The sequence below is a fragment of the Sciurus carolinensis genome, chromosome 3 (genome assembly GCF_902686445.1).
Source record: "Sciurus carolinensis chromosome 3, mSciCar1.2, whole genome shotgun sequence".
Lineage (NCBI taxonomy): Eukaryota > Metazoa > Chordata > Mammalia > Rodentia > Sciuridae > Sciurus > Sciurus carolinensis.
This window is the reverse complement of record NC_062215.1, coordinates 137,908,057-137,923,729: the sequence shown is the minus strand read 5'-3', so window position 1 is coordinate 137,923,729 and position 15,673 is coordinate 137,908,057. Positions and strand designations below refer to the sequence as shown.

Sequence of the window (15,673 nt, the reverse complement as noted above, 5' to 3'; positions counted from 1 at the left end):
AATTAATCTACAAGAACCCTAAATGCACAGGTATAAATTAGGATGATTGAACTGTAGTTTTATCTTACACAGAAAATATTTAAATGGAAGCTAATGACAGCTGGTGAAATGTGAGTCTGTGATTCAATCACTCAAAAACTATCAGCAGTAAGCAACATAAATGTAAAAGGCTTTTAAGAGTGTGGACTTTATAATGTGTCCACCTAGAGCAATTTGAAATTAAGATTTTTGTTGTTGCTGTTGTTGTTCCCTAACTAATCAACTATAATTAGGTGAAAAAAGTGAGTTGTGAAGGGCAATTACTGATTTTGTAACTACTAACCTTTCAAGTATATTGTATCTTAAAATAAAAGGAATTGGCTAAAGAAAATAAGATTCATTTATTGACTATAAAAATTCCTTAACATTTGTACCTGGTCTCACTAAAGGTAGAAGACTGATGTCAGCAGGCAAAGAAAAATCAGTCAGCAAAAGGGCAAAGATCAGGTGGAGTCCATATTTAAGGATTGTTATTTCATAGTTCCCATGGAGATGAATACATAAAAGCATGAGAAGTATGAGTGATACAGATCCACTGGTCATCCAGATTAGACCGGTTACTACAAAGATAAAAATAAATACTTTTAAGTTTTATAAGGTGACTAGGTTACTTCAAAGTACTCTACTGGAGAGCTTACTCAAATACCTCCTAATGGTTTCCTAATTTGAACTCCAAAGTCCTGGGGTCACAGCGTTTCTGGAAAGGGACCAAAATTTCAAAAAACACCTTCCCTTTGTCCAACCTTCAACACGTAGTAAAAGAATTACAATCTATTATTTTAAACTAAAATGTGTATAATGCTTATTATTATACATCAAACTAAATAGCTGTTAGATTTGTGATCATTTTCATTAACTTAATAAATGAGGAAAAAATTTAGTGCATTTTCTTAGGTGTTCCTATTAACTTTTTCCTCATGAATACAGTATTAATTCCTAATAAGCAAAAGTAATCAGTAACTATGCTAGAGATTTATAAAGTAAGAAATACAGTGAACAAATTCAGTATTAGAAGTAAGATATACAAAAGTAACTTTCAAAGATGGGAGTCATCTGAAAATCAACAAATTCAATAATTTAATACCAAAATTGGAGGGAAGAAACCACAGAAAAAAAGATAGTATTCTGATAAACTAAAATAAAGAACCATAAAATTAAACATGAATTTACAATACAAATTAGAGAAGAACAAACAACAAAACTCTTTCCAGTTCTACAAGCCTCTTTTCAGATCTAAGAATTCTTTTGAACATGACTTTAAAGAGGACATAACTTTAATATTCTTTTAACTTTAATCATTCCATTACCAGAAATAGTATAAAAAGATTAAATGATATATGAAACTTAGACCTAAAGAGATTTTTTTCCCTCTTAGAACTAAATAGTTTTTAAAGGAACTTAAAGCTTAAAATATAGTAAAATTACATATAAATGTATAAAACAGTAAAGAATTTAATTATTAGTAGAAACAATGTATTCATCTGTCTGAAAATGATAAATGTAGAAAGGGAGAAAGTAAGTGTAGGTACTAGCTAAAAGGACTTTACTATTAAGTTGATAATTGTTTAAACTGAGCATCTTTGAAGTATATTCCATGAATAAACAAATAAATTTTAAATTATTTAATCAAAATATCTTACTACTATGGTTTATCATTATAACAAATCAAATGGCACTTTAGGTGTTTCAATAAAATATTATCCTTAACATGGAAAGAAAGATGATACTGGTGATCCAGTAATAGGAAAAAAAATGCTCTTAAGAGATTTTTAGAAAAGTAACTAATCTACAGAATTGTCCAGTTTATCCCAGAGTTACTTGAGAACTCCTCTTTATTTAATCTGTGTGTGTGTGTGTGCGTGCGCGCGACGGTAGGGATGGCCTTGTGCATGCTAGGCAAGCACCCCTAGCACTCTTACCACTGAGCTACATCCACAGCCCACTCTTAAGTATTTAAGAGGTTTACAACTAAAGGTTCAATGTTCACTTGAAAGTTAACCAGACTTCATCAGGACCAAACCAAAAACAACATATTTGAATTCAAAGAGTAATACTGTTTTTAACAACATTACAGGAAAGGTAATGAATGCTATAAAGTTATTTTCTTACCTGGACCAAGATGTGAAGGTTTTTGAGAAAGTATGTGGCCACTGCCATCTAAAACATATTGAGTGCTAAAATTATCAGCAGCTGTCCTTGTTGTAATTAAAACCTGGAAATAAAAAAAAAAAAATCCTCTGGCAAAATTTAGATATTGCAATGGGCTCATTATCAAATTAGATTGAATCAATATCACATATTTATTTAATATCGAAAAAAGTTTTACCTGATAAAATTTTATGTCCACTTTTATATTTTTTAGAATTACCCTAATAAACAATAAAGTAGTTCATATTTTTATGTTGCAAATTACTGACTTTTATTGAGTATTTTAAACACTCAAATGCCAACCAGCATACCTGAAATGGCTATTTGTATTATACATTATATGCTTTACATCTGTAAAAGCAAATACTTCAATTGAATTAGAGAAACCTGCTTTCGAACAGACTATTTCCATAAATTTGTGGACAAATGAGTAATTCTTGGGTAAAGTGATCGTTCCTTTTCCCTTTTACATTCTATGTAAAATAGCACTTTGGTATTTCAGGTTTATGATTCAAAAAAAGTTAAACATTTGAATTATACACATATACATTCATGGACAAATTTTTCTTAAACCCAAGTTTAAAATTCATTGTTCAAGAATAAAATTTTATTGAAAAATTAGCCTTAAACATAAGAGGATTTTATCCAGCATGAAAACATTCCTCAGATGTTAGTCATAGAAATATAAATTTAAGAATATCTTTCAAGTTGACCTCATCCTGTTTACCTCATGAGATTATTAGAGAAAAGTAACACAAAACGCACCACTGCACAAAAAAAACAGAGGTGGGGAGCATGGATGTTCACAAGGAAAGCAAAATGTACTGGGAAAAAGCTAGCCACATATGGTAAACAATGACCCAAAACCAGTAGTAATCTTTCTTGGTCACACCTGGACTCAGAAGAGTTAAATATTCTAAAATATATTTACACAGTTTAGAAGTCACAAAGATGGAGCTATAGTATACTTGAACTCATGTGGATTCAAATGGTTCCACATTTGATGGTTCTGTCACCTTGTTCCAACCAAGCATATTTACTGTAAGTCATAGCTCTGGCTCTGTGGAACATGTGGGCACCATTTAGGGAACACCAGAACCACTACCAAAAGATATGACTATTCCAACTCGAAGTACTAGTAGAGTCTATTAGATTCTGAGTGAAGTCCAAAACCCTTATTAGGGTCATTGGGTCAAGTTGGTATTTCTGTGATAACCATTCCAAGAGACCTTCACCTAGTTGTAAGCCTCTGTGTACACATATTTTGGGGGTTTTTTGGGGGTACCGGGGATTGAACCCCAGGGCACTTTACCACTGAGCTATACCCTGAGTCCTTTTGAGACAGAGTCTTGCTAAGCTGCTGAGAGACTGGTCTCAAACTTGGGATTCTCCTGCCTTAGCCACCCCATTAGCTAGGATTACAGATACACCACTGTGCCTGATAGCTTTTATGTACTTTTTTTTTTTTTTGGTAGTGGGGATTGAACTGAGGGGCGCTTAACCACTAAGCCATATTACCAGCACTTTTTTTTTTGAAGACAGTCTTGCTAAATTGCTTAGGGCCTCCCTAAGTCGCTGAGGCTGGCTTTGAACTTGCAATCCTCCTGTCTCAGCCTCCAGAGCCACTGGGATTACAGGTGTGCACCTGGGCACCAACGGTTTTTATGTACTCTTAAATGATTATTTTACTTCTTCCAAAATATATTCCATGATTTGAAAGATGTATAATTTGGAAAAATTTCCTGACAACTAATCTTAATCTTCCCTACTACATTCCAGCTATAATGTGTCTAATACTGATTTCCTCTAGTAAAGTTTAATTAAAGGGCAGAAAGGCTAGAGATTTTCTTTCCTGTATTTGATTTAATTATTTCAACAATTGCCCCTTTAAAAACAATCTAACCCCTTCTCCAAAATGCCAAGGTCATCTGAATTCTATTTCTATTCTCCAAAGAGCTAGCCACCTGACCTAAAGTTGGTATCACTGAGCAAAGGCAGTCCTGGAACTCTCAGTTCCAGTACTAACTTTGCCAGTGGCTTCTAGACAGTCCCGAATAAATGATTACACTATCATCTTTGAGGGGAGGGTGATGATAAGATGAAGACGATGCTAATACTTTATAAGGTTACATGGGATTTTGCTACAACCACTTCAAAGCACTTTATAAGATATTAAATGGTTCATCCTTTAAACATTCTTAATAAATATGTAAATACACTCCAGTCTAGAAGAATAAACTGAAGTGCTAAAATGTGAAACTGGTCTTTAGTGCTCAAAATGTAGCATTTATGTTAAAATAAATGGAATACAATATATTTTGTAACACAAAAATTCCTTAAATTACAATTTGTAGGGCACTATGAAAATTTATTTAGATGGGAGATGCACTGCAATTCATGGGTAAAGACAGTGAAAGAAAACACATATAAGCATGTTTCATAAATTCATGAAATACAGTGTGTTCCTCAGATGAAGGAATTGTATTTCAAGAGTTCATTTCATCATATGACCCTGTGTCCTGGGCAGGAAACCTTTTTTTGGACCAGGCACAGATTCAGAATGCATTAGCTGTGCAGAAACTAGCATTTGAACTTGCAGTAACTACATCATCAGGAGCATCTCTAATATTACAAACTATTACTGGTGACTCTTACCAGAGACACTGAGGAATTACAGAAGAGTAACTCCAGTGGTGTCAAGAAAAGAAAAGAAAGTCAATAGTTTTAAAAGAGGAGTTTTAGAGGTCTTTAGATAACCTTAGGGGTTATGTTAGCTATCAGTTATTAAAAACTCACTTAATATCAAGGAACTATAATTACAAAATTAGAATTACATAAAAACCTTTAAAAATGAGATAAGCAGTTTTTTCTCAGTATTTAGATAAAAAGTATATTTTAAAAGCAGGATATATATCCTGGTAATTCAGGCAAAAATTCTCTTTTGGCAAAAAATTCATTTAAGGTAATTATGATAAAGCCATTTTGGGGGTTGATTCTCATTTTATTTTTGCAGTACTGCAGATCAAACCCAGGGCCTTGTGAATGCCAGAGTAGGCAAGTGTTCCACCAGAGAGTTACACCCACAGGCCTGGGCTGACTTTTGGAATGAATACTTTGGCACAGAAAAAAAGAGTCTGAAAACTAAGATAACCACTTTTATGATTGAGGCAAGATATAAGTTTTGCCTGAATGAATGAAATGCTTTTTCTTTCTGTGTGTTGAGTAATGCCTGCCTGTATGTATATATAGCACTAAAATAGGCAGACTTCGGAACCTACTCCTAGACAGCCTGCATGGGGAGACCATGAAGATCCTGGTGAGGATAAAATTTATTTATTTATTATATTTTTCAGTACTGGGGATTGAACCCAGGGCCTTGTACATTCTGGGCAAGTGCTCTAATACTAAGGTACTGCCCTTTCTTAACTCATTTAGTCCCAAGTTTTCAATTGTGCAAACATAATTATTTCAAAGTTATAGAAAGTGGTATATTTGTTGCTCAATTTAAATTTTTATAGGTTTCCATATCTGAGACAATACAACAAATGGGTTAAATTCTTGCCAAGTTGCCCAGGTTGGTGTCAAACTTGTGATCTTCCTGCCTCAGGCTTCCAAGTAGCTAGGATTATAGATGTATACCACCAACACCACACTTGGCTGGCTTTACCACTTTCAACAGAGTCTATCACCTGTGAGGAGGCTGCATTCAATAAGTAAAATATTCCAAAAGAATTCTATGCCAGATGGGTGTAGTGGCACACACCTATAAACCCAGCAATTTGGGAAGCTGAGGCAGGAGCATCACAGGTTCAAGGCTAGTCTCTGCAACTAAGAGAGACCCTCAACAACTTAGTGAAACCCAATCTCAAAATTTAAAAAAGGACTGGAGAATTATGTCAGTGTTTGTAAAGCACCCCTAAGTTCCCCAGTACACAGTATAAAAATAAATAAATAAATTAATTAATTAATTTCCATGCTTACCCTGACTAAAGCCCTAACCACCAGAGCTATAAGACTTTTATAGAAAGCAAGGCTACACTGAGAAAAAGGAATCAGGATCATCTGCTTAGTCTAGAACCATCAGAATGATGCTAGGGGTTTCCCTTTACCTGTGAGGACCCTCAAACAAGGAGGGTCCTATTTTCAAAACAGTATAATTTAACTTCTCAATCTGCTCCCGAAAGCCATGGAGGCTTAACATGATGTATAACAAAATCAAACCTACAGATCTTGTGCTATCTCACAGGTTAGAATAATACCCTACACACTGCAGCAACTTAAAAAATGCTGAATGGGTCAATCAACAAATGAACGATATACACAGGATGGCTGGCAATTCTTTTGAGCAAAAACAGGAACAGAAACAAAAAAACAAGGAGAAAAAATATCTCATACAACAAAATGAAGAACTTTGGTGAAAATTATAATTTACCTATGAATGGCTATGAGGTTTCAGAAAGCATTTCCCAAAAATGTGGAGAAGTCTATATAAACCTTGAATGATAAAGTGAAATACTGCACACAGACAAGGGAATAAGCCAGTCATCACCTGTATGATATAACTAGCTGCATACCGCTCTTCACAATGAAGACCAAAGCAAAAACAACTTTCATCTGCATGGTACATGACAATATTCAAGATAGTTTGATTTTTTTTTTTTTGATCCTCAATTCATTATCCTCACTTTATAGATGGAGAAAAAAATGACTCTCTGAAGTCAGTACATTTTATGCATTTGGCCAAAACTCTTATTCAAACACTTGGGATTTAGAATTAGGACCCTGATTCCTAGATTCAGCTTGTTCTGATTTTCAGAAAACAATAAAAACTATTCTATCTTCTTGCTAAAACAAAGATATAAGTCTCCATTCAAAATCAAGTTCAAAATAGACAAGTTTCTTAAATATTTTTTGGATAGGAAAGTATAATTTATAACATATTTATAATATCAATGTAAAAAGAAAGAAAATTTTCTATTGCATAGAATATACAAAAAATAGTCCTTACAAAAATTTTATGAACAGTATTCTCACTACTTCCAGTTCATTCCAATCATTACACTTAACACTGAAAAATGACAAATACCTCAAACTTATTTTTCTATCAACAAATTTCAAGAAGTTATGCCTATTGATATGATTTTTTTAAAAAGCCCTGAATTAGCCAATTTGTATCAGTAAATGAAACATTCATCATAGATCAAAGAAGCAGTAATTTAATTTTTAAATATTAACAGTTCACTCTGTAAATGTGAAATGTAAAAGAAGTGCTTTACACCTTTGGACTGTTAAAGTTTGAGAATGGAAGTTATTTTAAAATTGATGAATTGGGAAAATTGCCTATTTTTTTCCAATATATAAATAAAGGATATAGAATAGCAGGCTGAAAGTACAGTTTAGTGGCAGAGCACTTACTAACATGCACGAGTCCCTGGGTTTGATATCCACCACAACAAAAACCAAAACAAAACAGAATTAGGTGTATTTCAGATCTCTCCAGTTTTGCTGGGAGACTAACTTAATTTTTCTTTTTATAATTTAAATTAACTTTTAAAATCATCTTAAAAAAGTAAATTTAACAACTGGAATTTAAGTTGACAGTTATTTAACAGTATGACAAAACTATATACCAATTACATATTATCAATCTATTGAACTTACATCTTACGATGGATATGACTTTAAAATTACCTAATTACCCACATCAAATAATTTGGTAGATAAAATAACCAAATCACTAAATGTTATTATGTAACTGTACCTCTATCTAGAAAATTTCAAAATAAATCAGGGCCTTTAAAATATTGCAAGTTCTAGGAAAGCATGGGCAACTTAGGGAGATCCTGTCTCAAAATAAAAAATAAAAAATGTCTGGAGATGAAGCTCAGTAGTATAATACCCCTGAATTCATTACCCAGTACTGTTCTAAACAAATAAATATAAAAGTAAGCAATCAACTTTTATACATGAAACCTCATTTCTTTCTGAATGTTGAAGAATACTGTTTAGAAAGTAAACATTTTCCCTCAAAAGGTTAAAACTTACTAGTACCTTTCTAATCATGCTAATAAGAAGGCAAGATCTCAGTACTGAGAGGCATGAAATTGAAACTATTCTTAGCTTTGCCATGGATATACTATGGGTCTCTGACCTCTGAATAAGTCACAATTTTCATATTAGGGCTGGGGTTGTGACTCAGTAGTAGAGCACTTGCCTAGCATGTCTGAGGACTGGGTTCAATCCTCAGCACATTATAAAAAATAAATTAAATAAAGGTACTGTGCCCATATACAACTAAAAAATATTTTTTAAAATTTCCTATCACATTTACTTTATTACACATGGTTCCTCTGAAATAAACTACCTAGTTCAACATGCTGTATATAATAGACAATCAAATACTAGTTGGATGAGTATTAGAGAATATTTTGAAGTTGTGGTAAGAAGTTTAGCATTTGGCCTCACCACACCCCAGTTTCCTCATCAGTAATAAGAAGATACTAAGCCAGAGAATACCTACACTGTAGGTAGGCTACCCATGAAGTAGACTTGGAAGACAGAGATTAGTGAACAGATGTTTACTAAGGAGTACTCTGGGTGATCACATGTGGGGACAAGGCAGAGCTATCCTGAATTGGGACCAGAACAGTTACTGGATGCAGATGACTCTGCATGACCTGAATAAGATAACTCTTTCAGTGAAGTAAGGGTAAACTCCAAAGGGAAATTCAGTTGTGAACATTCACTTGGCATCCTTCATAGTACCCAGTCCTAAAGTTGGAGATGTGGGTAGTGCACTATGGTCTACTAGTCCTACCAGGATCTCTTCCAATTATATCTTTCCTTTAGTTTTCAGGTACAATCAAACCTAAATCACCATAAAAAAAACTGACAAAATAATACATGCTGTAAGATTCCATTTGTATCAAGTTCAAAAACAGGCAGAACTAATATGTGTTGACAGAGACCAGAATAGTGGTTACCTCTGAGGTACTGACTAGGAGAGGACCTGAGAGAACTTTCTGATAACAACCTTTATCTTTATCTGGAACATGTATGTAAAAATTAATTGTATACACACACACACACACGCACACACACACACACAAATCTGCATGGTTTCCTCAAAGATTTCAAAGAGAATTCCATGAAATGCTGTTAATATTTTTTAATATAAACATGTTTTGCACTGCAATGTATAGACTGCAAACTTCCTTTAAAAAGTTTATTTTTTATTATTGTGATACTTTGACAATTATTTTGATTCTGATGAGCAAAATTATTTTAACTACTTATACTCAGTAACATTTTCATGCCTCAAAAATAAGACAAAATGATAAACGTGAATATCAAGCTGGCTTAAGTAATCACATAAAGAAACAAGATAGAGTGACTAACAGAAAAACACTTGCAAATCTGCTGTGTAAAATCAGAACTACAGTGAGAATATGGATAAATTACATGGCTCAAGTAAAACATACTTATAAAGACTAAGTATAGTGCTGCCATCTAGCAGGCAAAACTGATTATGACCAATTTTGTCTCTGAAAAGGTAAATATATCTTTTAGAAAACATAGATGTGCCAAATTATATCTCTTCTGACAATACCAAAATAACACTTAAAGGATATCTTCCAGTTTTCACAACAGATAAAAAAAATCAAACAATAGTACCAGTACTGGTAGGTTCCCTGGTACAAGTTCCATCCCATTTTAAAAACTCATTCAGGACTACAGGTTCCCATATAAGTACCCTGACGAGAAAGACTGGAGGGTACATGTGGGCACTGCCAGTCTTTATTCTCCAAAACCTATTTGAAGGTTCAGTGAACTCTAAATAAAGCAAGTGTTGAGTAAGACAGAGAAGCACATGGTGTGCTAGATTTTGGGTAGAGGTTTTATGAGCACACTTAAGGATTTCCTATTTTAAGAAAAACTGAATATCTGGCTGCCAACAAGCAAGTGACCTTTGCCCACTATGCTACAACACTCAAATCTCCCACATAAACTGCACCATTCCTGACATTTTTCATATTACTTAACACGATATCTTACAGAGCCCAAAAGTCAAAGAGAAAGTGAATATATAGCTAGGACCCTATCCCCCAAAATGAGAAAACCTAAACTATGTCAGCAAGTCAGGGGCAGAAGGCCAAAGGAAGGACCACAATGAGTTTGGAGAATACATCACTACGGAGAAGATCAAGCTACTAAACAGATGTCCAAAGACCAGAAGACAACAACAATATGTCATGCCCATACCACATTTCCTAAATAAGTTATCAAATACTATCATTTTATTGCACTTGGCCATTCTCACCTAAATAGGAGATACCAGCTTAAAAACAGCTAGGCAAACCACAAAAATTACACAAAGAAACCCTCACAATCACCCTGTCACCTTTACTGGCATAAAGATACTGTCACACAATAAAACAGCCCACCACCCACAGAGTAACAGTATAGCATAAAGAAACTAATAAAGTCAGGTAAACAAACACAAATGAGACACATGGAAATGCAGAGACCAAGGTTATAGATAAATTTTGCCACAAACTAGTTAAAAATCTGGGGCAGAGGCAGTTAATACAATTGGTATAATGCAAATGAATGTGTCAGGTGCTGAACAATGGGGTGTGTAGACATTACAAGCACCTAACCAGTAGTCAGAAAAGTGAAGTTCTAGTATCCAATCTGCCCCCAGGTATCTATATTTTAGAACAAGTTAATTCACACCTCTAGATTCAATCTCATTATCTGTATTGACCAAAGTGGTACTTCCAGTGAGGGTTCCACAGAACCAAAACAAACAAAACAAACAAAAAAAACAACAGTAATATGAGCCAGGAATATAGTTGCACTGGTAGAAAACTTGCCTGACATGTGTAAGGCCTGGGTTCAATACCCAGTACTGCAAAAACAAAAACAGTAATATCCTCTTAATAAAAGGGTTTCATGATGAAGGAGATGTAGGGGAAAGTAGGTACCATAAACTACTACCCTTAAAGGTTCACAATGTGCTTTAGTATAGTAAAGACTCTGAGAAATCCCAGTTAAATATGTTTAATTTTTAAAAAATATCTTTTCCAAGACAAAGGGTTACTAAACTATCTTCTCTAATAAATATTAACATTGCAAAATACATGATGTTGTTCCTCAAAAATTATGGATAGAATTACCATATGACATAGCAAGCCCACTTCTAGGTATACACCCGAAAGATGTGAAGACAGGAGCACAAATATTTGTACACCCATGTTAAGAGCAACATTATCCACAACAGTCAAAAGGTGAAAACAACCTACGTGCCCACCTACAGATGAATGGACATAAACAAAATGTGATGTATACACACAATGGTCTTTAGCTTTTAAAAGGAAGGAAATTCTGATACGTTACAATGTTCACAAGACATTATCCAAGGTGAGACAAAAAAGGACAAATACAGTATGATACCCTTTATATAAGGTACTCAGAATATTTAATTCATAAAGACAGAAAGCAAGATAGTGGTTACTAAAGGATGGGAGAAGAGGGAAAAGGCAAAGAGGAACTGTTCTTTAACGGGTACTGACAATCAGTTTAGGATGATGAAAAATTCTGCAGATTGCAGTGTTGATGGGTATATAACAATGTGAATGTACTTGATGCTACTTAGCTGCACATTTAAAAATGGTTAAAATTGGTAGTATTTTGTGTTGTTACCCTAACATAAATTTTAAAAATTGTACAAAATCTTTGCCAAATACTGGATTAGATTTCTTAATTCTAATATTGTTATTATGAAATCACTAAAATTGTCTATAATATAAATGACCTTACCTCAGCTACACAACAAATTGACCCCAAGGCTTCCCCACGAAAACCATAGGTTGTCAAATTTTCCAGATCTTCATGACTATTTATTTTTGAGGTATAGTACTTCACTGCCATTACAGGTGCATCAACAGCCTTGATACCCTCACCATTGTCTCGAACCTCAATTTTATCAAATCCATAGTTCTCCTATAAAAATTAAAAACACTTTTAGTATATAAAAACATTAAACTGTGATCACATTTAGAAACAGAAACATAAATCAAACAATTTGGTCTTTTTTGGTTTTTTTTTGATACAGGGGATAGAACTCAGGGGTTCTTTACCACTAAGCTACATCACCAATCCCTTTAAAATGAGACAGTGTCTTGCCAAGTTGCTACACAGTCTATCAAGTCACCCAGGTTGATCTGGAACTTGTGATCCCGCTGCCTAAGCCTCCTGAGTCACTGGAATTACATGCCTGAGCCATGGCACCCAGCACATTCATTTACAGAGCTCACTATGGAAACAAGAATTTAAAGTCTTGAGTTCTACTAATTTCTTATTATGGTACATGAATAAATCCCTTGTATTCTTTAGCCTGAAATTCACTATAAATAAGAGAACAGTCTGATCTTTAGCAGTTCTTTGACTTGTTTCATACCATGGATATTTCTGATAATTTTTTTTTTTATTGTAAACAAATGGGATACATGTTGTTTCTCTGTTTGTGATAATTTATGTTTAAACTTGACTAAAAACATTCTTCTGAATTATAATACCCCCAAATGAAAAAAAGTACCATCCCCAGTGAAACTCTGTCTGTTCTATCCATGAAGAGTCTAACAATGATTATTCAATCCATTTTTTAAACACTTTTCTTATTTAATACCTACTTTCTCAATATTATCAAATAGGAAACAGCTGAGAAAACACATCTCATTTGGCCACATAAGTGAGTTTTTAATTTGAAAATTAAGAAAACAAACTCAATTCATAGCTTGGTTCTATATGCTAATACAATATTATACACACATAATAAAATCTAAATCTAGATTCTTATACCAATTACACTTTCTATGAATACCATATTCTAAACTTGGTAGTCAACTTCTATTAAGCCTAACCTCAAAAGGTTTCATGTGTATTGCCACAGACACAAGTTATAAAGGGAGGAAATCTTCCTATGACTGTATTCACTCTATATTATAAAGTAGTATTGCATCTTTATAATGGCCTGAAATTATATAATATCACATATATCAGTATTTTTTAGATAAGTCATAGAGAAAGATACTTAAAATTTAGTTCCTCATATTGCTCTCAATCTAAAATTAAGTTTACATTCTAGGAATAGCTTGTTTGCTTCATTTTATAGAAAAAAATATTAACCAGAGAAATGTAACTTACAATATAAATTAGAGTCCCAGATATCTGAGTAAAATAAGAACACAAAGATCTCCTTAAATGTTTAAAAGTGTCAGTTTAATCAACTAATTATGAAAACATACTTAGTATTGACAACAATTATTATAAGAAATCCAAATTATACAGGTCTTATCATGTACAGCAGCCAAGTTAATAGCTTATTTTAAAATTCTATAAAGTAGAAATTGATAAATGTCAAGAGACTAAAATATATAGCTAAGTTATCATGTTTAATTTACTTTTATAGAATACTGCAGTAAGCTTGATAACATTAAAAAAAATTATTATGGGCAGAATAAACATTGTCAAAATGACCATATTAACAAAAGCAATATACAGATTTATCCATTACCCATCAAAATACCAATGAATTCTTTTTTTTTTTTTTAAATATTTTTGTAGTTGTCAATGGACCTTTATTTTATTTATTTATACATGGTACTGAGAATCGAACCCAGTGACTCACACATGCTAGACAAGTGTTCTACCACTGAGCCATAACCCCAGCCCCCCAATGAATTCTTCACAGTTCTCAGATTTTCTTTTGTTGAGGAAAAAACAGTCCTCAAATTCATAGAGAATAAAAGACCCAGAATATCAAATATTGATACCAAATACCTATACCAAAGCAATATGGAACAGAATGAGGAAGGTGGCATCACAATAACTGATCTCAAATTACATTACAGAGTTATAATAACAAAAACAGCATGGTTTTGGCATTAAAAAGTTATGAAGACAATAAATTCACAGACAAATCACAAAGATACGGCCATCTGATACTCAACAAAGGTGCCAAAAACCATGTTGAAAGACAGATAATCTTTTTAACAAAGGTCCTGGGAAAACTGAATATCCATATGAATACCACCCTTCACAAAGCGAATAAAAGACCTAGACATTAGACCAGAAACACTGCATCTGATAGTAGAAAACATTGGGTCAATACTACAACATATTGTTATAGGCACTGACTTCCTTAATAAGCCTCCTAAAATCAAAAAATGAAATCAAGAACCAATAAGTGGAATGGAATCAAATTAAAAAGCATCTATACAGCAAACTATTAACACCATGAAAAAAATGCCTGCAGAATGGGAGAAAATCTTTGCCAGCTACTCTTCCAACAAGAGATTAATGTCCAGAATATAAAAACAACTTAAAACACTTAACCCCAAAAAAACAAGAAACCCAGGTGATGATAGGCAAATGAACTAAACAGACATGTCTCAAAAGAAGAAATGCAAACAGCCAACAAATACATGATAAAATATTCAACATCTTTAGCAATGAGAAAAATGCAAATCAAAAGTATGCTGAGATTTTATCTCACTCCAGTTAGAATGGCAATCATTAAGAATACAAATAACAACAAATGTGAACTAGGATATGGGGGAAAGAGTACACTCATATATTGTTGTTGGGACTGAAAATTAGTACCACCACTTTGGAAAGCAGTATGGAGAATCCTTACAAGACCAGAAATGGAAACACCTAGAGAGAAACAAGGAACTTTTTTAAAAAGGGAATCTCATAAAAATAGAAAGGAGAAGAATAAATTAGAGGAAAGGGATCAAAGCAAAGAGGGAAAGGATGGGAAAGGGAAGGAACTGTGGAATGAAATCCACCAAATTATGGTGCATACATATGACTATATCACAATGAATTCCATTTTTATGTACAACTATAATGCACCAATTTTTAAAAAATTAATAGAAGACCCGTAAACTAGAAGAAAGTGATGAGGGGAAAAGGGAAGAGAGGGAAAAGGGAAGTACTGGTGAATGAAATGTAGCAAATTATGTTATATGAATTTATGAATATGTCAAAATGAACTCCTCAATTACATAACTATAATGAGCTATTATTTTTCTTCCAGAAACAATTAAGAACAAGATACATGTTTTAGAGACAAAAAAAGGATATGTATTTACCTGCCTGATTCTTAAGAAAAACTGTCATATATAATGATATAATCTTATTTAATTATTATCAATTATATTCTAATGAGGCTTAACTGACTATATGAAATGCTTTCTTTTTTTCATGTTTATAAAGCTTACAGTGTATTATTTAAAAACATAACACGTTTGATACAGAAGAGCAGTTCTACAGCAGCATCAGCTTCAACTAGACATTTGTTAGAAATGCAAATTCTCAAGCTCCTCCAGGAATCACAAGTCTCAGGAGCAGAGTTCATTATCTAACAAATCTCCTAATTTAATCTGATGCACCCATACACAGTGAGAACCACTAGCAC

At 33.3% G+C, this 15,673-nt stretch overlaps 1 protein-coding gene across 9 annotated transcripts in view; it reads right to left on the bottom strand.

The window, feature by feature from the left end:
• The window catches only part of Pms1 (PMS1 homolog 1, mismatch repair system component), a 99,855-nt gene that overhangs the window by 60,339 nt on the left and 23,843 nt on the right, over nucleotides 1–15,673 (bottom strand). For 7 of the 9 annotated variants that reach the window (XM_047546741.1, XM_047546739.1, XM_047546736.1 and 4 more), the window contains 3 exons: nucleotides 12,010–12,192; nucleotides 2,149–2,251; nucleotides 414–599 (listed from right to left, as the gene is read on the bottom strand). In XM_047546741.1, the coding sequence (XP_047402697.1) occupies nucleotides 414–599; nucleotides 2,149–2,251; nucleotides 12,010–12,192 (472 nt within the window). The remainder of the gene's footprint in view (nucleotides 1–413; nucleotides 600–2,148; nucleotides 2,252–12,009; nucleotides 12,193–15,673) is intronic. The other 2 variants (XM_047546744.1, XM_047546745.1) reach the window with 1 other exon arrangement.